This window comes from Xenopus tropicalis, chromosome 5 (genome assembly GCF_000004195.4).
Source record: "Xenopus tropicalis strain Nigerian chromosome 5, UCB_Xtro_10.0, whole genome shotgun sequence".
NCBI lineage: Eukaryota > Metazoa > Chordata > Amphibia > Anura > Pipidae > Xenopus > Xenopus tropicalis.
In genome coordinates, this window is record NC_030681.2 from 125591569 (window position 1) to 125611648 (window position 20080).

General features: G+C 40.4%; 1 protein-coding gene across 2 annotated transcripts; it reads right to left on the reverse strand.

The window, feature by feature from the left end:
• Positions 1–786: 786 nt before the first annotated feature.
• Positions 787–16701, reverse strand: proc.2 (protein C, inactivator of coagulation factors Va and VIIIa gene 2). 2 transcript variants are annotated; one of them, XM_012970082.3, is made up of 10 exons: positions 16634–16701; positions 14116–14202; positions 12539–12615; positions 10469–10623; positions 9517–9541; positions 8940–9053; positions 6297–6431; positions 3866–4725; positions 2766–2883; positions 787–2557 (listed from the first exon to the last, which is right to left on the reverse strand). In XM_012970082.3, the coding sequence occupies exons 3-10, from the start codon at positions 12597–12599 to the stop codon at positions 1980–1982; spliced, it is 2046 nt and encodes a 681-aa protein (XP_012825536.1). In that variant the 5' UTR covers positions 12600–12615; positions 14116–14202; positions 16634–16701; the 3' UTR covers positions 787–1979. The 2 variants fall into 2 exon arrangements, with proteins under 2 accessions (XP_012825536.1, NP_001120289.1); NM_001126817.1 differs by lacking the exon at positions 16634–16701 and having other exon boundaries at positions 14116–14201.
• Positions 16702–20080: the final 3379 nt, after the last annotated feature.

Genomic DNA, 20080 nt, shown 5'->3' on the forward strand with positions numbered 1-20080 from the left:
CATATTGGCAATATGGCATGTTTCACATCTTTCCCTCTCATATATTTTTTGCCAAATCAGCCCTGTATACTTAGCGGAAGGTTAGGCTGATGCCACACGTGGCGTTTTTACGCTGCGTATTTTCTCAGCCTAAAAACGCCACACAAACCACACAGCCCCCGACTATGGCGTTTTTCAGCCTAGTACTGGTGACATAGCAAATCCCGTTTCCATGGTGCTAATAGTGCAAAATAGTAAAAAACGCAGCGTATTTCAGCTAGGTCTGGCAGCTGCCTTTGTGTATACATAGGAATAGCTTGCTGTGCAAATACTGGCGTATTTCAGCCAACGCTTGAAAAATCCGTGCTAAGGCGTTTTCTAGCGTATTTACGCATTTGTGTGGTTTGCTTCTAGTCTTTTCAAGTTATTTCTTTGGATTATGATATCAGGCGTTTTTCAGCCGCTGAGAGAATTAGAAAATACGCAGCGTAAAAACGCCACGTGTGGCATCAGCCTTATGCAGGCATAAAATGGGAATCTATGGATTCTGGCAAATGCCAGAGGGGCTGCTGTAAGATGCCTTAGAAAGTCACTATTTATTGGGTTGGCCGGGGGCTGTTTGGGCCTATGTGTACTTGAAATGTCAGGGCCTATTGAATCTCAGTTCAGACCTAATTCTATGACTCTGTATGTAGCTTTTTTCTTCTGTGTAAGTCAGGAGCATCCCAGTATTTCCTGCCATAGGTAAATACTAAGAAAGCAACAGATGAGCAATATCACAGCCTCAGTACATGACAAAGCAATCTCTAAATGTAATAGATCTTTTATTCTTTGTTTCATATTTCTACTGTTACTATGTCCTTGTGTAAACATCAAACCATGTTTAATAAAATGAGGTCACATGTTGAAAGATATAATTTCCTTCATAACTTGCTATTATCTTTCTGCCCAAGAGAATGTGTTTCTCTTGAATATAACACATACAAAGGATTCTATCTCTGAACAGAAAAAGAAAATACTAACATCAAACTAAAAACTGGACAGCCTGACATTCCTTTGTGCCCACAGTGGGGCTCATATCATTGACTGTATGGCCCATTGGCAATAAGAATGCTGAAGCCATATTCACATACAGAGAAGAAGTCTATACAGAATATACAAGCAGGCCCCTATAACAACAAATTTGTTTTCCTGTATTTATGTTTAGGTGTTATCACACCTGCTATTGAGTTATAGTAGTTACAATTAGGGATGCACCGAACCCACTTTTTTGGGTTCGGCCGAACCCACCCTGAAGGATTCGGCCGAATCCTGATCCGAATCCAAATCCTAATTAACATATGGTAATTAGAATCGGAAGGGGTTAAAAACCATGCGTGGCAAAAAAAAATTTCACTTGACTATTTAACCCTTTCCTAATGCTAATTAGGATTCGGATTCCGTTCAGCCGGGATCGCAGATTCGGCCTAAACCGAATCCTTGAAAAAAAGCCAGGATTCAGCTGAATCCCAAACTGAATTCAGGATTCGGTGCATCTCTAGTTATAATCCTTACGGCCTAAGATTTCAGAGGGCATGATATTATGTAAATATGGCCTGGCCAACAGAGCAAAGTGGAACTCCTCATAGAACAACTCCCTACCTTTTCTAGATCACACATGCTGTAATACATAGCAGTATTAATTATAAAACATTGTAAAAATGAATCTGCATAATAAATAGACTTCCAGGAACGTTATCATTTTATGAGACTATTAAGCATGTAAAAATGATTGAATAGCCTTCAAACTATAAAGGCCAATCGAGGTACCATTTGTAAAATGACAATGTATATGTATTTATGAATGTAGGAGGCCACAGTACTTGTATCTCAAAGCCTGCGCCTTAGTAAGTTCTATATACTGTACAGGTGTGAGATCACACAAGTTACTGCCTTTGACCAGTTACTTTGGGCTATCTTGAGTTTCAACCACATATCTATTTTACATCAATAGCTAGCTATTATAATGTGTTGACTAAATACTCCTCGCCCTCCTCAATCTCCACAATTGTTTCCTTTATCCATGGCATATAATTGGCTACTCTTGTGTACACCCCGTACTTTCCCTTTTCTGCACAGCCATCACCCCAGCTCACCACTCCCACAAGGAACCAGGTGTCATGGAATAAAACAGCAAATGGACCTCCACTATCCCCACTGCAGGCATCCTTTACTCCTTCTTTGTATCCAGCACAGAACATGTTTCCAGTCAATATGTTTTCTGTGGAGGCCATGCATGTTTCTTGGCTCACAATGGGCAGTCTTACTTTCAGCAGAAACCGAGTGTAGGGGCCAAACTGACGAGTAGCCCCCCAACCACTTACTTGCCCTGTCTGTCCCTCCTGAGTTAGCATTTTCCCAAGTCCAGGGTTGGGTAAGCAAATGGGTCGAGAATATTCCCCAAACATAGCAGGGCTGCGCAGGAAAAGCAGAGCAATATCGTGGTCGTAGAATTCTGCCAGATAATTTGGATGGGAAAACACCTGGAGCACCGCAATCTTCTGTTCATCCATGTCTCGCCGGTATGTGTCATAATCCCCTGGAAAATTATATATTGTTAGATACAACAAGGATAACTAAGACAAATATAAATGTGATTATAGGTGGAGGTGTTACATTCTAATAATAGGGTAACATGACACTATGGGGCTGATTTAGCAATATTCTATTTAGCAATTCTGCCTTGAATCTGAGTGGGCATGCATGGGCCAAGCAAGTACAATATTTGTTTATTACTGAATACTCACCAATGGTTACATGATGGGGAATTTGGCTTTCAAAGCAGTGAGCGGCAGAAAGTACCCACCGGCTGCTGATCAGGCTCCCACCGCAGAAACCAAACCCACGATTGTTACGAATGAGAACCTAGAAAGGGAACAAAGCCAGTGAGTCATGAGTAGAGATACTGAAGATGATGAGGGTTAATGAATAAAAGTTAACCAAATGGCTGAGATTCACTAGGACATAAAGTCCATAAGTGACTAAACTCCAATCATATCCCTACTGTATATGCACACACCAAAAAGCAGGCTAGCACATGAGCTTTTTTTTTTTAGATTGTTACTCTAATTATACTATATATATTATATTGTTTGTTTTTCTGAAAAAACACTGGGTAGGAGAAACAATAGCTTATCTGAAATGTGCAGGACTGGCTCCTTGTGAAAGTTCAGGATCAGGTACAATGCACTAAGATGGCTCCCTACACACCAATATTACAGCGAAAAAAAGACATTATTGGTTCAATACACTTTTTAATGGTAGAATCAATTATTTGCAATGTAAACAGTGTAATATAGTAATAAAAACTATACCATAAATATGATAACAGAATCACTTTAATCTTTGAATCAGTAATGGTGGCCATACACAGGCAGATCTAAGCTGCTGATTCTGCCCATGTATGGGGCCCTCTGATGGTCCTACCTGACTGACATTTGGACCAAAATTGGCCTGATGTTAATTGAGCAGTTTTTTTCATTTTCCTGTTGGATCAAGGACCACATGGGCTTGCTGATATGATCCTCGTTCCGACAGCCTATATCCTTGTTGTTGGTGTCCCAGATGAATACAAATAAATTCTGTGTCTGCAGATGGCCAGGTAACTGCCTATACAAAGCCATCTTGTATAGTTATAACAAGGAGAATATTTTCTATACATGTGTTTACACTTTTGCATTGTAACACAGCTCATTAAATAACCATTTCTAATGTTGGGCTACACAGCCATTGGCTAAATCCTAAAGAATACAGACAAGCATTGTTCCAAACTATTTGTGCCATATACACTGTCTGTACCTGTACCATACTTAAAACAGACTTTTTGCAGTTGAGGGACATTACACACCTGCCAGGGGCACTGACCAAGTTCACAGCGCATCCCTCCCACAATGCGGACGTCCCCATCAGGTGTATTGTAATCATCAGGTTCCACCGAGGCCAGGCCATGGTTCTCTTCCCAAACTGATTTACTAGTCCCAGTTCTTGCAGCTCTTACAGATGCACCAATCTCATTATGATCTAAGCTGGTCTTGTTAATAGGCTTCTTTTCAGCAGTAGGATCATCACCTTGCCCCCATTCTGTGCTATTCATTCCTCCCGTCTCAGTTGGTTTATCCCCCAAGTTTGTACTCAGTATTTCAGTATCAGGAGCTTTTGTAGAATTCCTAATCATGCTTTGAATCCATACATTCTCATCTACCTGTCTGCTTTTGGTAGTCTCATTTTGACTGGATACAGATTCAGCACTCTCATTTTTACTCTGTCGCTCAGATGTATCTGTCTTGTTATGTGCCCAACCTGTGTCAGCATTGCTTTCAGCAGATCTGTTTGTGGGTCTGGCCTCAATAGTCCTGTTGCCTTGGCTTTTTCCTTCAGTCTCCTCAGTTCTGTTTGTACTGATGTTTCTGTCTACAGATGGAAAAGCTGTGCTGCCCATGCTGTCTCCTCCCGCAGAAACATTCCCTACATTGTCTGTCCAGGCAAGTGGAGTGTCAGTCCGATTTTCGGAAGTCTCATTACTGCTGTGAGCCCTTGCACTTTCTCTGTCCTGCAGTATTCTTCCATTCTCATTACCCATGTTTCCTTCTCTAGAGGAGGTAGGTTTATCTAAAAGAGACCTTACGGTAGCAACTGGATCAGTGGAGTCTAGAACAGGGTCGAACAGGGAACGTGTTAAACTGGCTGTCAAACCACATGGGAAGGGCGCTGTGAAGAGTTAAAGAATATCATTGATTATCTCTGAAATTGTACATTTTTCTTTTAGAATTCCAAATAAAGTATCAGAATATAGAGAACCACGTACTCATCAGAATACAGAGTAGCAATTAAACCAAGTCCTCAATTAAGGGCTTAATGCACCTATGTATTAGAATTCTGTAGCCTGTAGTTGTGGCAGCACAACTATGCCCATTGTATGTATTATTATACATACAATATACTATTATATACCCTAGTATTCTCAGGAATAACTACATCAGACAAAGCCTAGGGCTGTGTTACCCACTTTCACATAACTGAGCGCCACTGCCTCTTTACATTGGCCACAGGCAGCTTTCTTTGAACATAAACAATTTAGCTTTACAGGAAATGAACTAAACATTAACCCAGATTCCATATAAGGTTCCCAGTGCAAATAACCTCCCTTTTATCCATAATATCTCTAATTTCTCTAAACTGACCTTTGAAAAGTCAAGATAGCTTGGGCAGGGCTGGTACATTGGCCATCGTATAATGAAAGATGTGACAAACCCAGGACTGGACTGAATCCTGGGACATTTCAAAATATCAGTTTAGTTATTGAACTCACCAGTTTTTATAAAATGATGCATTTATTGAGTATTTTGCTCAATGACTATGCAATTAGGGTTTGGATTTAGTATATGGATGTTTTTATAGCTGTAAAACAGACAAGTATAGCTAGAATGGATTAGAGCATAGGGCACATTGGATTCTCTTTCTTAGGATGGGCCTTCACTGTGTGGAAGAGTATAATGAAGTAAAATGAAGGCCAGAAGCTCTTAGCAACAAAACTCAACTGGGTATATTGTCCAAGACAATGAATTGAAATGCAGGGTTCAGCACAGATACTGACAAATGCAGATGCAGTATCAATGGATTGGCAGGTTCAGATTTGCAGAGCAAGCAAAATAATGATGCACCACTGTGAAGGGTAGATTGGGCAGTAAAAAATGTCCTTAGGTTTTCTACCTCTAGTGGACCAGATCCCATACAGCAGACATGGATCAGGGAGAACAAAGCTAAGCTGAGCCTGTTAAGGAGAATACTCCCAGCTATCCTAGTTGGAGCAAAGAAGCTGCTCTTTCTAGCTTTAATGGACTATCCCACTTTCCTAGAATGTGCTATTACAAAAGATATTCTGCATTTGCTAAATCCTTGTTTAAGGGATCCCTGCTCCCTGACTTCACTAGAGATGGTGGCTTTATCTAGGCCCGAAAACACTTCTGGGCCGTGTGGTTCTTAGGCTTCCTGTAACACATCCACTCAGATAAACTGCTGAGGGCCAAGAAGGAAGGCCCACCCCTAACCAAACACAACATTATAGTAAGGCAGGAAGTGGTCATACCTATGGGCCAATAATTAAAAATATGTAAATAAAAATAGATACATAGGCTTCTGCCTGGTAACAAGAAATTTGGAAATGGTAGGATTTAAATCCATATTAACCTATGGGTCCCTACAGATGTATCCAAAATATGTGAATTTTACACCTTTACCTGCTATAGCCATGCTTGTTATTGTTAAACAGGCTCACCTACCAGACTTGGCACATTTTTTGCCATCCTCCTGTAGAGTGTACCCTTGTGCACAGGAGCAGCTGACACTCAGTGACTGAGCAGTGTCTGTACAGTACTGCCAGCATCCTCCATTCTTGTACCAACACTCATAGCGCTCTGCGGAGAGAAAGGCGCTGGTTATTACACATTCCGTACAAGACTTTTACCAGGATTTTAAGTTTCCATTTTTTATGCCTACTCTTACTATAGCCTTAGTTTTGTTTCATGCATTTTAAAATACATACCAGGGCCCAGTCATAAGAGAATACTGGAAACAGGTATTGACCCTTCTGGAATCACTACTAGGCAGAAACCTGCAACCAGACCCCCTGACATTCCTACTGGGCTTACCATTCCCAAAAACCAAAAATCATCTGCAGAAATTAGCCAACTTAATACTAACAGCAGCAAAGAGACTAATCGCCCGACACTGGAAGAAAACAACCCCCCCGACAAAAACGGAACTAGAAACTGCAATCTGGGACATATGCCGTATGGAATATACAGCAGCCCTCCATCAATCCCGAACTGTGGCTTTTAACAAAATTTGGCTATCATGGGACCTACTGTACCCACTAGCAGAGCAAACTGGTACCTCAGACCCCTCAGCCTAAATGGAGAAATGACCACAAAGACACAAATGAAGGAGAGTGACCCACTCACAACCGACACTTTCTTCAAAAGACCACCCATGGGCAAAGTAGAAAAGGACCCCCGGACCCCCTTGTAAACCTAAATATCTGGTACCTGGTATCTCATGTTTTGGCAATGTGGATGTTATTTTAACTTCACTTTTACTTTTACTGTTCCCCCTCTTTTTCCTCTCTTTCCTATCTCTTCTTACCCTTTGAACCCTTTCCTTCCCCTGTTTCATAACTAAGCAACTTACAGAATTGCAATTATCTGTATAACCTGTTTAAAAAAAATAAAATAAAACATAAATAAAGAAAAAATACATACCAGGTCAGGTCTGAGACTGAAAATAGGCCCTGGCATTTCTGGTGCACAGAGGTCCAAACATCCCCATTACAAGCCCACCAAATAGTGACTGTGTATGGCATCTTACAGCAGCCCATTGTGGCATTTGTGAGAACCTATAGATTATAAGCAGTGTCGGACTGGCCCACCAGGATACCAGGAAAACTCCCGGTGGGCCCAGGTGTCAGTGGGCCCTCCTGCTCCTGATAATTTGGCCTGTTTCATGGTCATTCCCTATTTCTGAATGGGAGCAAAGGAGAAATAGATGGAAAAATAGATGTTTGCATATAAATAAAAGAGACTAGGAGAATAACGAGGTTGGGTGGGGAAAGGAGGAAAAATAGTTTGGAGAGTGGGCCTATGGTCTAAAGTTTTCTGGTGGGCCCTGGGGTCCCAGTCCGACACTGATTATAAGTTATTTCCTGATACACACTATACTGAACAACTACTTACTACATCTATTCCATGGATTTATCACCATAGAGCAATGTTTCCTCTTATTGTAGAGCTTAAAATTAAATACTTCTGTCTTGTCTCCTGACTTTTTATAGAGTGATTGAGTTGTTTCTAGGTTTTAGTCTAGTCTTTATCTCATCTTCGCAACTGGGGCCCGGCCGCATCACGAAAGTTACACAAATTGTTAAATTACATAGAAAATGACGGGAAATGTATGCAGTTTATGTAACTTCCACAAAAACTGCCTAGAAACTTGCAGAACTTGCCTAGAAACTCTATTGAAACTCTATTGAAACTCTATAACTTACATATAAACTCCCATAATAAAAAAGACTCCCTCATTAGCACATAAATAGTTTTTACTGTTTTTATGAACTACTACTGGGGCCCCAAAACAAAATAATTGGGCCCCTAAACCTGCCCAGTATAACTTATGCAAAAACATACTTCCGTATCAAGAAATGACAGCCAGAGCAGGGCAGGAAGGAGTGCAGGGTTAAACTTAGAGCAAACTCCGCTGACCCCAATGAACTGATTATTAATTAGTGCATTAATTAAAGTAACTGAACTGTTTATGATAGTATAGAGTAACATCAGCTGTTAATATTGCACAGAAAAGGGGTGGGGCCAAAAAATTTGATACTGTGTTCTCATCTTTATGGGGGGCCCTATAAACACTTGTATGGGGGCCCCAAAGTTTCTGATGGTGGCCCTGCTAGCTCACAAACCATTTCAACAGCTCTTTTCTGAAGTAAAGCATATAGATTTTAGAAGAAAAAATAGGGTTGGAGATGGGAAATATAGATAGATAAACAGAGAAGCAATTAGAAATAAAAAAAAGGAGCAAAGAAGGAAGCAACACTTTATAGAATGAAGAATACAGGAGAGGAAAAAAGAGGAAAGTGATGATAAAGCCCCAACAGAAGAAGGGAAAAGAGAAAATAAAGACAAGAGAAGGATAGTGGTGAGTGGGAGTTGTATCTAAGGTTTCCTTGTGGTCCCACCATGCCAGTTTAGACTGGAGGTTCCACATGGTTCACTTTAAACTTTAAAAACCTTGACCATATCCTCAAAAATCCCACCCCTTTTGTTGTCTATAAATTGGACACTAACACTTGGTCATGGCTCCCCCTAGTGGCTGTCCTGCACCCAGTACAGGGATCGCTTGCTTTTGGTTTGTTTGTACCTTACCGTTTTCACAGTATCTCCCACTATAACTTGGAGGACACAGACATGTGTAGCTGTAGTGGTACTGTTGGCATATTCCTCCATTTTGGCATGGGTTTTCTTTACAGGGGCTGAGATCTAAATGTAGAAGATGATGAGAGTATTTAAGGTACAGAAACACACAATACTTACAAATTTTGTGGTAATAAAGTTTTTGCTCCTATTTTCTCCTAATTTTTTTGAACCACAGGGGAAACCCCTGTGTCCTCTGAAAACAACCACTGATGAATAGGAAACCAGAAAGTTTATACATGATTACAAAATAGACAGGAAACTCATTCAATACATGATGGACTAATCACAACCTGCCATGCATGGCCATACCCCCCCCCCCCCCCCCCCCCCCAATCACCATTTGTAGATTAGCAGCAGCTAGGTATATATCAGCACAAATTATTGGTAAGGCAGACAGAAGAAGGTTGCAATGACAATAACCAAATCAGCAGGATAATTGCTTACCAAGTGTATATTATTTCTTTTTTATTACAAATTATCACTCCTATTCTCTCTATGCAGTGTAATTGTTACATCTGTAACTCACCTTTATAATGGTACCAAAATTCTGTCTGCAAATACAGAAAACAAAGCATTAACACAGCAACATGTACCATTTTCTCTGCTCCCATTAGAGCAATGGTTTCCAAATTATTGGCTTCCCACCTAGCAGAGCACTGAACTTTGGTTTAGTGGGGCCCAGGCTGAAGAGATGTTTGGGTAAAATGCATGTTTCTGCTCTAGATCCTAGAAGGCCACACACATTTAACGTCCTAGATTGGGGTCCCTGACCTTTCTTACTCATGAGCCACAGTAAAATGTAAAAAGACTTGGAGAGCAACACAAGCATCATAAAAGTTCATGGAGGTGCCAAATTAGGGCTAAGATTGGCTATTAGGTAGCCTGTATGCACACTATCAGCTTACAGGGGGCTTTATTTGGTAGTAAATCTTGTTTTTATTCAACCTAAACCACCAAGTTAGAAATTCAAAAATAACTACCTGCTTTGGGAGCATGGAGAGCAACATCCAAGGGGTTGGTGAGCAACATGTTGCTCACAAGCCACTGATTAGGGATCACTGTCCTAGATAGAAGGCTTTATGGCTGATGTTTAAAACTTTCTCATGAAGGGGGCCCTAGACAAGAGCTGGGGTTTTCCAAAAATGGGCTTCCCGTAATTCTAAACTTTCTGGATAATGTGTCTTCCACATAATGGATTGTGAATCCTATATAAAACAGTTAATTAACCTATGGATGGTTAAAGGCCCTCCAGATACTCTTGAAATGTTGAATGGAACTAAAGTGCATATCCAGTATAAACACAGCATGAAAAGGATTTGTGCCTTAGAACTATTACAATGGCAAAGCAACTTGGGACCCTGGGAGCTGTATCTTTGCAACAGGAAGAGCAATTACAATCAAAATGAGTCTGCTACAGAGGCAAACAAGGAAAATAACCAATCACAATGGAATACTGTTGTGATGGAAAGGCCACTTACAGTTTTCTCCTGGGACTTGAAAATCTCTCTTGCCTCCTCTTTGGAGCAAGTCTCTTCATAGCATTCCCGCTCTAGATTGCCAGGACGTATTTCTTCCATGAACTGATTGGCACGCTTCCTTAGAATGTGGTGAGCCCTCTGGCGCTGTAGGAACACTTGCACCAATAGAAGGGATGATTATATTTTTACATAAGTTTACATATGGGCTTCTTAAATCCCTGCTTTTTCCCATATTCCAATAGTATTAAAAGTAATACTGTATGTGTGGTATTGCTAAATGCTTCCTTTTCCAGTTTTCACTGCAAAATGCAATGGGATTTATCAAGGTTTGGCAAATAGACATTCAAGCTTTCATGAAATTGATCAAACTGGCAGATCCAACTGATCACCCTGGTTATATCATTTAATACAAATTAGTCAAACTCAACATTTATCATTGTCTGAGCCTTTGAGATTTTGTTATCCCAGACCATAAAAATCTATTGGCAATATATTTTAGTTTTTTAAGTGGATTCAGTCAGTATCAATATTAATAGAATCCTCTTTCCTGGTAACACAAACACGCTTTCTGAGGCAAATGGTAAAATTCAGTCAATTCTCTTCACAATCAATGCATTTTAGGGGTCATTTACAACCACACAGCGCAGTTGTGGTGTAGAAAATTTTGCTGCAGTCGTTGCGCAAATATACAAAATGTATTAAATGTATTTGTGTCCAAAACCTTGTGCTTCCAAATATTTACGCTCAGTGCCACTGTTTCATTCTGCCTCCCCTTGTGAATCACCATGCACAGTTCTCCTATTGACTTGGAATATCCCTGGAGCTACACTATATTTGCTTTTCATTATGTACTAAAGCTGCACTTCTGAAGATTGGTGGTACACATAGATGAGTCAATTTTCTTCCATTGTTGATGTCAGATTTGCAGTGATTGGTAAATGGGCAGTTGTACCTTCCTTGCATGAAGACAGAAGCTCCTTAAAGGGAAAGTCTCACTGCTGCACATAGATTTTGCACTTTATTGCATGTTATTTAAGCGCAGGTTTTCACACAAATAATTACTAACAGAAAGAGACTTACACAATAGACTTACGCAATATTGATAACTTTTTTACTTTTTTGTTTTTACTTTAACTTTCTATTGGAACAAAGTGATCTTTTGGTTAAAAGGATGATTTCATCAATGGAGATGTCATGTGGTGCACCCAACCCATTGTATGATTATGGTTTATCCACTCCAAAGCTGTTTGTTCAGAAAGGCACACCTGGGCCACATCTACATCAGTAACAAGCACAGACCATTTCTTTATTGCCTGTCTTATTATATTTAGGTTGCTTGAGGTTGGTTCTATTTTAAAATTCTTGGGGCTGTGAAATTCCACCAGTAAGATCTTTACCCTAGACCCATGACACAGCCCTGGTATGAAGTCAGTTTTTTAAAAGTTTGTGTGGTTTTTTTGACTAACAGTTTTTTGTTCTGCAGCACACTCATTATAAGGATATTAATATATAGTAGCATATTTTTTAACTTCAGGTTATAGGAAGTTTTTTCTTTCCAATACAGGATTTTACAGTGTTCCATAGACATGAATCCAGAAGCTTAGGGCAATGGCACATGGGGTTATTTAGGGCGGTTTCTAGCCCAAGCAATTTCCAGCTCAGTGGCCAGATGACAAAACACTTTAAATTTCTCCGAATTTGATCCAGTGGCAACATATTTACACTTGGGTTCAAGTGATAACCATGATTGCCACTGGAATGAATAAGGGACAATTCCAGAAACTGTTGAATATTGCTTGGGCAACAACATGCCTTGACTTACCCCATGTGTCATTGCTCCAAAGCTTATAGCAAACACGGCCAATGTTGTCTCACTGTGTGCTCAGAACAGAATAAATGCAAAATGTTGTGTTGTTTGTTTGTGCCTACCCCAGTTAGTTGTGTGCACTGGCCTCAAAATTTGTGTGCACAAGCTATATACGGAACATTGGACACAGCACTGTAGGCAGATGAAGCAAAATGAAGTGATATGGAAACATCAAAGTAGGTCATTTTTAATGTAAACAATACCTGAGCCATGTGATACACTGGAGAGCAGCAATAACGCTGTGTAAAGATAGACTGCAAACATCTTCTTCCTGTATTATCTAAAAAGAAGGAGACTTTGATCACTTCCAAGAGGGTGAAATGAAAAAGCATCCAGTAATACAATAAATGGAGGCCCGTAAGGCTCATTGTCCCTTGTGACAGAAAGGTGATCTCATGCAGGGAAGGGGGAAAGGCAGATGGGTACTATTGTAAGTCACTTTCCCTAGGAGCGATTCTGATGCTAATCTCCCAACAATGTAGGTCTCTATAAAAATATATTGCGTTAACAAGCTCATATGTAAAACCCTGCTTCATATAAATAAACCATTTTCTTAAAAATATACTTTTTTAGTAGTATGTGCTATTGGGTAATCCTAAATAGAAAATTGTAATTTTAAGAATTAATGGCCGCCTCCTGGAATCATAGGATTCACTGCACACAGCCCATCACTAAATGGTGGATTAAGGGAAAGGATGTAAAAAGACAATATTTACTGATATATATATTCCAGTTTGGCGAGATTCTTTAACACTTAACATAATATAAACTATCTGTTGGTTAAGTATTCATTCTGGGGGTATAGTTTTCCTAAGAAGAGAGAAGCCAGGAAGGGATAGTAACGCAAAGGCCACCCTCAGGGGGCAGCATAGCTTGGGTTCATGGAGGGGGGCCCAGACAAATAACTTGGTATTCAAAAGTTAAATAGAAGTTTATCAGAGCACAGGTCACATGGCTGTGGCACCCTAGGAAATAAAGAATATGGCTAGCCCCATGTGAAATTTAAAAATTGAATATAAAAAAATCTGTTTGCGCTTTTAAAAAACAGCTTTCAATACAGGATTCTGCTGGAGAAGCTCTATTTACTGATGCATTTAGAAAAAAAACATATTTTCCCATGACAATATACCTTTAAATAAATCATAAAGGTCCTGGTGTTCATGTCTATGTCCAAAATAAATGAATTTATATAGTCCCTTAATCTTAGCCAGTGAAGAAGGGCCCATGTAAGGCTTTCCTTATTTAGGATATAATTTCTAATTAATGTTTTGTTTTCTTTTAACTATGTGGAGCAGTCAGTGCCTGCGTTTTTACTATACTCTGGGTGATATTCACTCACGATGCTGCAACTTTTGGGGCATGAGCATCCGAACGTCTGGATACCCCTTCTGATTGGGCTATCACATAAGGATACCTTACACATTTCATGCCTTACATAGCCCATGATGAACCATGTAAATGATGAAATGCATAAGGCTATCTATATTCCTTTAACTATGTAGTGCCGCTCTTTTTGTATTGTCCAGGGCAGAGGTATTGCCTTGCTTATCCTTGTCAGATATATTGTTAGTAGGAGATGTATTTTGTGATACTGGGGACTGTCCTTTTACTGTTATTTACTATTGTTACTTAAGGAATCATTTTTTACAGATTTTGTTGGTTTGGTTATTTGGATTATATTTCCAATGAATACTGTTTTTTTTTCTTTTTACCTAAGGTTTTGGGTTTGTTTTGTCTGGGGAACACAGTTAAGGAGTACATAAGACATTTGTGGACGTACCTTAGGAAGTTTTTGTTTATTTCTTAAATATCTGGAGACATCTTTTTCTTCCAGTACCCTCTTATGGGTACAGTCAGTGTTCAGAGCCTGTGCACAAAACAAAACCAATCCGTTAGTGGAAGCTTTCCATCCAAGACTTTATCTATAAAAGATTCACATGTACAGTAGATAGACTGTTACATGATTTATTTGAAAGCATTTTGGCAGATTTAGGGACACTGGGGAATATTATACAGCACAGGCTGGACATGATTTAGTTTAAATGTTTCGCATGACTTATGTTGCATGCCCACTAATATCTGGCAAACAGAGTAATAGAGCAGTTCCATTTTTTTATTCATTTTACACATATATACCATATATCTGAACCGGAGTACAATAATGTTATATGGGTAACCTTACGTAACAAAAATCAATTATAAAGCAGTAAACACAGGCGGGTGCCTTTCATTACACTCCTGGACATTCCTGGTTCAATAATTTTGGTGGCGACACTTCTGTCTACGGGCTCACAAGCCATTTTGCCAGATGAAGTGGTAAATGTTTAATTTAAAGAGCACCCAAGTGCCAAGAGCTTCCATCTGTAGAGACTTCTCACAAACTTCTTTGCAGATTCTGCCTCCTCTCAGTTACAACCTGGTCCTAAACAATCACATTGTGCAACCTGAACCACCGCAGATAAGTATTTTATCTCAAGGTCTTTCCAAATATTTGTAAACTTTGAAATAGCCTGTATATAATATCTTATTGTGCTACTCAATCTTTAGGAAATTCATAGCAAAGTAAAAGACAATAAAATGCACCAGATCCTCTATTTTGGGATTTGGCCAAACTTTGAATCCTTTGTAAAAGATTTGGCTAAATATCAAACCGAATCCTAATTAGCATATTCATATAAGGCCATAGAATGGTTAAACAGAGGCACGCACTGTCACACCGTCAACAATTTTCAGCTTCTGTGTTTATGTGACGTCACCTGATTTTAAGGATTCGGTTTGGTGAGGCACATGGATTCGGCCAAATCCAAATCCTGCTGAAAAGGCACCAACTCTCCCTGCTATACCTGTTATACCACAACTACAGTCCCTTCCCAGAGGCTATTATCCCCCCACTGCTACTATAGGCACCATCTCTCCCTACTATACCTGTTATACCACAACTACAGCCCCTTCCCAGAGGCTATTATCCCCCCACTGCTACTATAGGCACCATCTCTCCCTACTATACCTGCTATCCCACAGCCACAGTCCCTTCCCAGAGGCTATTATCCCCCCACTGCTACTATAGGCACCATCTCTCCCTACTATACCTGTTATACCACAACTACAGTCCCTTCCCAGAGGCTATTATCCCCCCACTGCTACTATAGGCACCATCTCTCCCTACTATACCTGCTATCCCACAGCCACAGTCCCTTCCCAGAGGCTATTATCCCCCCACTGCTACTATAGGCACCAGCTCTCCCTACTATAGCTGTTATACCACAACTACAGTCCCTTCCCAGAGGCTATTATCCCCCCACTGCTACTATAGGCACCATCTCTCCCTACTATACCTGTTATGCCACAGTCCCTTCCCAGAGGCTATTATCCCCCCACTGCTACTATAGGCACCATCTCTCCCTACTATACCTGCTATCCCACAGCCACAGTCCCTTCCCAGAGGCTATTATCCCCCCACTGCTACTATAGGCACCATCTCTCCCTACTATACCTGCTATCCCACAGCCACAGTCCCTTCCCAGAGGCTATTATCCCACTGCTACTATAGGCACCATCTCTCCCTACTATACCTGCTATCCCACAGCCACAGTCCCTTCCCAGAGGCTATTATCCCCCCACTGCTACTATAGGCACCATCTCTCCCTACTATACCTGCTATCCCACAGCCACAGTCCCTTCCCAGAGGCTATTATCCCACTGCTACTATAGGCACCATCTCTCCCTACTATACCTGCTATCCCACAGCCCCAGTCCCTTCCCAGAGGCTATTATCCCACTGCTACTATAGGCACCATCTCTCCCTACTATACCTGCTATCCCACAGCCCCAGTCCCTTCCCAGAGGCTATTATCCCACTGCTACTATAGGCACCATCTCTCCCTACTATACCTGCTATCCCACAGCCACAGTCCCTTCCCAGAGGCTATTATCCCACTGCTACTATAGGCACCATCTCTCCCTACTATACCTGCTATCCCACAACCACAGTCCCTTCCCAGAGGCTATTATCCCCCCACTGCTACTATAGGCACCATCTCTCCCTACTATACCTGCTATCCCACAGCCACAGTCCCTTCCCAGAGGCTATTATCCCACTGCTACTATAGGCACCATCTCTCCCTACTATACCTGCTATCCCACAACCACAGTCCCTTCCCAGAGGCTATTATCCCCCCACTGCTACTATAGGCACCATCTCTCCCTACTATACCTGCTATCTCAGAACCACAGCCCACCTGCTATCCTGCATTGAGGTGTTGGCTACTAATAAAATATATATTATTTGCAGCACATACCTCGTTTAGAGTATGGACAGGACTATATCTGGGAAGGTCTTGGTGTAAGGGGTTGGATAGTGTTCTGTGTGGACGTAAGAAAATGTACTTTCACACTGTGAGTGGGTAGCACTGTAGAGCACCCCTGGTTAATCATCATGCCAAGCAAATATTGACAGTGATTACACAAAGCAGTGATAAAACACTCTACAGAAAATGCAGAATAGAATTTCAAAAAAACCTTCTCAAAAATGAATGTTACACAAGTGGCAGTGGAAATATATATAAATGCACCTTAGCCTCCCACACGGAGACCCTTTACATAGCTGGTGAATTTTACACAGAAAAGTAAAAATCAGGAGCTGCCCCCTTTCTATTTCAGTTTTCTGGGCTCCCCCACCCACACATGCACTCACAGATACTGGCCTCCAGCAATAGGTGGGCAGCTTTGGTGTCTGACAGCAAGAAGGCACAGGGGACAAGCCAGTGAATTTACAGCCATACATCAGACTTTAGACGGCCATACATTGAAAGATACACTTATTAGGAAAGGTCACACAACAAGTGGATCATTCCCTGATTTAACCACCTTGAGGCCCTAAGGCAAAACAATCAGATCACAACAATGGGTCCAAAAGCCACTGGGGCAAGGATCTAATCAATGAGCCAATGCAGTCTCAGCCCCTCAACCTGTTCAATCAATATCTGCCTGATTTTTGGCCAGATATGGGTCAAGTGGGCCTGTCACAAACACGGGCAGATAAGCTGCTGACTCAGATTTCTGTAAGAAAAAAATCTAAAATCTGCCCATGTATGGCCACCTTAAGCTGCTGCAAGGGCACCTTGGTACTTTTTGAAGAAATTATTAACTTGGATGGAGAAGTGTTTTTCCTGGGAACTTGTGACTATTTCAATATCCTTTCTGACAAAAAAATTATTTTTTATGTTTTTTTGCTAAAAACACAAAACAGAAATGGTTGTCATCCAAAATATCAAATCATAACAGTTCTAAATTTATTCCCTTAAAAAGTAATTCCAATATTTAAAAAGGGATTAAGATCTCAGCCTGGCAATTATAGGCCACTAAATTTGACATCCGTGATGGGCAGGTTATTTGAAGGCTTGTTAAGGATTACATTCAAGATCATGTTATGAAGAATGGCATTATGAGCAGTAATCAGCATGGCTTTATGAAGGACAGGTCATGTCAGACCAATTTAATTGCTTTTTATGATGAGGTAAGTAAGGAGCTGGACAGTGGGGATGCAGTAGATATAATCTATTTGGATTTTGCCAAAGCATTTGATACCGTTCCCCACAAACGACTGCTTTCTAAGCTAAGGTCTATTGGTCTTAGTGAAGCCGTTTGCACATGGATAGAAAACTGGCTACAGGATCGGGTACAGAGGGTGGTTGTTAATGGTACATTCTCTACTTGGAATAAGGTTCTCAGTGGGGTCCCTCAGCATTCTGTATTGGGTCTGTAAAAATCAAGTAAATGAAAGATATGAAAGATCCATTGTTTAACCAGATTTCAGCTCTTATTTCTTGAAGCCTCTTAACATCAACAACTTGTGGCAAAATTATTCTCTTCATCACATAAGCTTCTGTCCCTAACTCAATGTCAAAATGGCCACCTCACTACCACTTCCTGTTTCCTCTATCCTCCGTTTGTTTTAATCAACTTTATTACTTAATATTTCTTTAAGAAATACTTTACTGGTCCACCTTATTGGTTGCTGCCACCTAGTGACCAAACCAATTATGAGTAATAATTTCACCTCCTTACAGGTCCTCTTTTAACTTCTTCATTAGTGACTTTGGGGGGAGTATTGTAAGTAATGTATCAGTGTTTGCAGATGACACAAAACACTGCAGCCCAATTAATTCCAGGATCTTTACATAATGGCAATCTGTGGGGGCTAAGTGACAAATAATAATTAGTGTTGATAAATGTAAGGTTATGCACCTGTCTCCAGTTCTCAAGCAGGATATTAAAGGAACAGTAACACTAAAAAATAAAAATGTTTTAAAATAATTAAAATATAATGTACTGTTGCCCTGCACTGGTAAAAGTTGCATGTTTGCTTCAGAAAGACTACTATAGTTAATAGAAATAGCTGCTGTGTAGCCATGGGGGCAGCCATTTAAATTGAAAAAAGGAGAAAAGGCACAGGTTACATAAGAAGATACCAGATAAACTGTGTAGAATACAATGGGAATCTGCTACTTATCTGTTATCTGCTTAGTAACCTGTGCCTTTTCTCCTTTTTTCAATTTAAATGGCTGCCCCCATGGCTACACAGCTGGGTATTTATATAAACTGTAGTAGTGTTTATGAAGAAAACACACAACCTTTACCAGTGCAGAGCAATAGTATATAATATATTAATTATTTTTATACACTTTCATTTTTTGGTGTTACTGTTCCTTTAATGAATTAGAAAGTTTCCAGAGAAGGGCACTAAGCTGGTAAAAGGTACAGAAAGTCTCAGTTATAAAGAAAGACTGGCCAAGTTGGAGTTGTTTACGCTGGAAAAGGGATCATATAATTATATATTTAATGCTTTATTTACCAGAAGGTCCTTCCAGCAGACACATTAGAGGAAAGGAGCTTGTGTCTAAATATTTGGAAAGTGATTGGAAAGAGAGCTGTGAAGTTGTAGGATTCTCTCCCTGGATCAGTTGTACTGGCTGATACATTAGATAGCTTCAGGAAGGGGCTGGATGGCTTTTTAGCAAGGGAGAAAATATGAGTTGCTACAGGGACTGGTCCGATTGCCATCCGAGAATCAGGAAGGTATTTTTCCCCTCTGCGGCAAATCAGAGAGGCTTCAGATGGGGTTTTTTTGCCCTCCTCTGGATCAACTAGCAGTTAGGCAGGTTATATATAGGCATAAAAGGTTGAACTTAATGGACATTAGTGTTTTTTCAACCTAACTTACTATGTTACTTGATCCCAACTATTAGGTTTGTTTAATGTTTAAATTATTTTTAGTAGACAAAATATGGAGATCCAACTTACAGGATATACCGCTTAGGGGTTCCTCAGCATCAGTAGGCACAAGCACTTTTAATGAAAGTGGTTTTATATGCAACTGACTGCTGGGAAAATGCGCAACTGCTCTTGTGGACATAAATAAGCCAACCACAGGCATTCCAAGGAGCAGTGCACTAAAAGTGTTGAGAACCATCAGAGGCTATGTCACAGTCCCATGTGACACAGGCTCTGATCCGATGTGTATATATGAAGTACCCTGCCATAACACAAGATAGGCCTCTGTTGTTGTAAACAGTATGAATTAGATGTGTACCAGGAAGTCGTTTCTCCCATTCAAGCTTGTTTAAAGCAGTAAACTATAACACTTGTTTCCAATATTGTGCTATTTAAACTTATATTTCACATTGTGTTCAGGTGAAACTTAACACTTTGTATTCTGGTGCCCAATGAAAATGTTTGGCAACTAC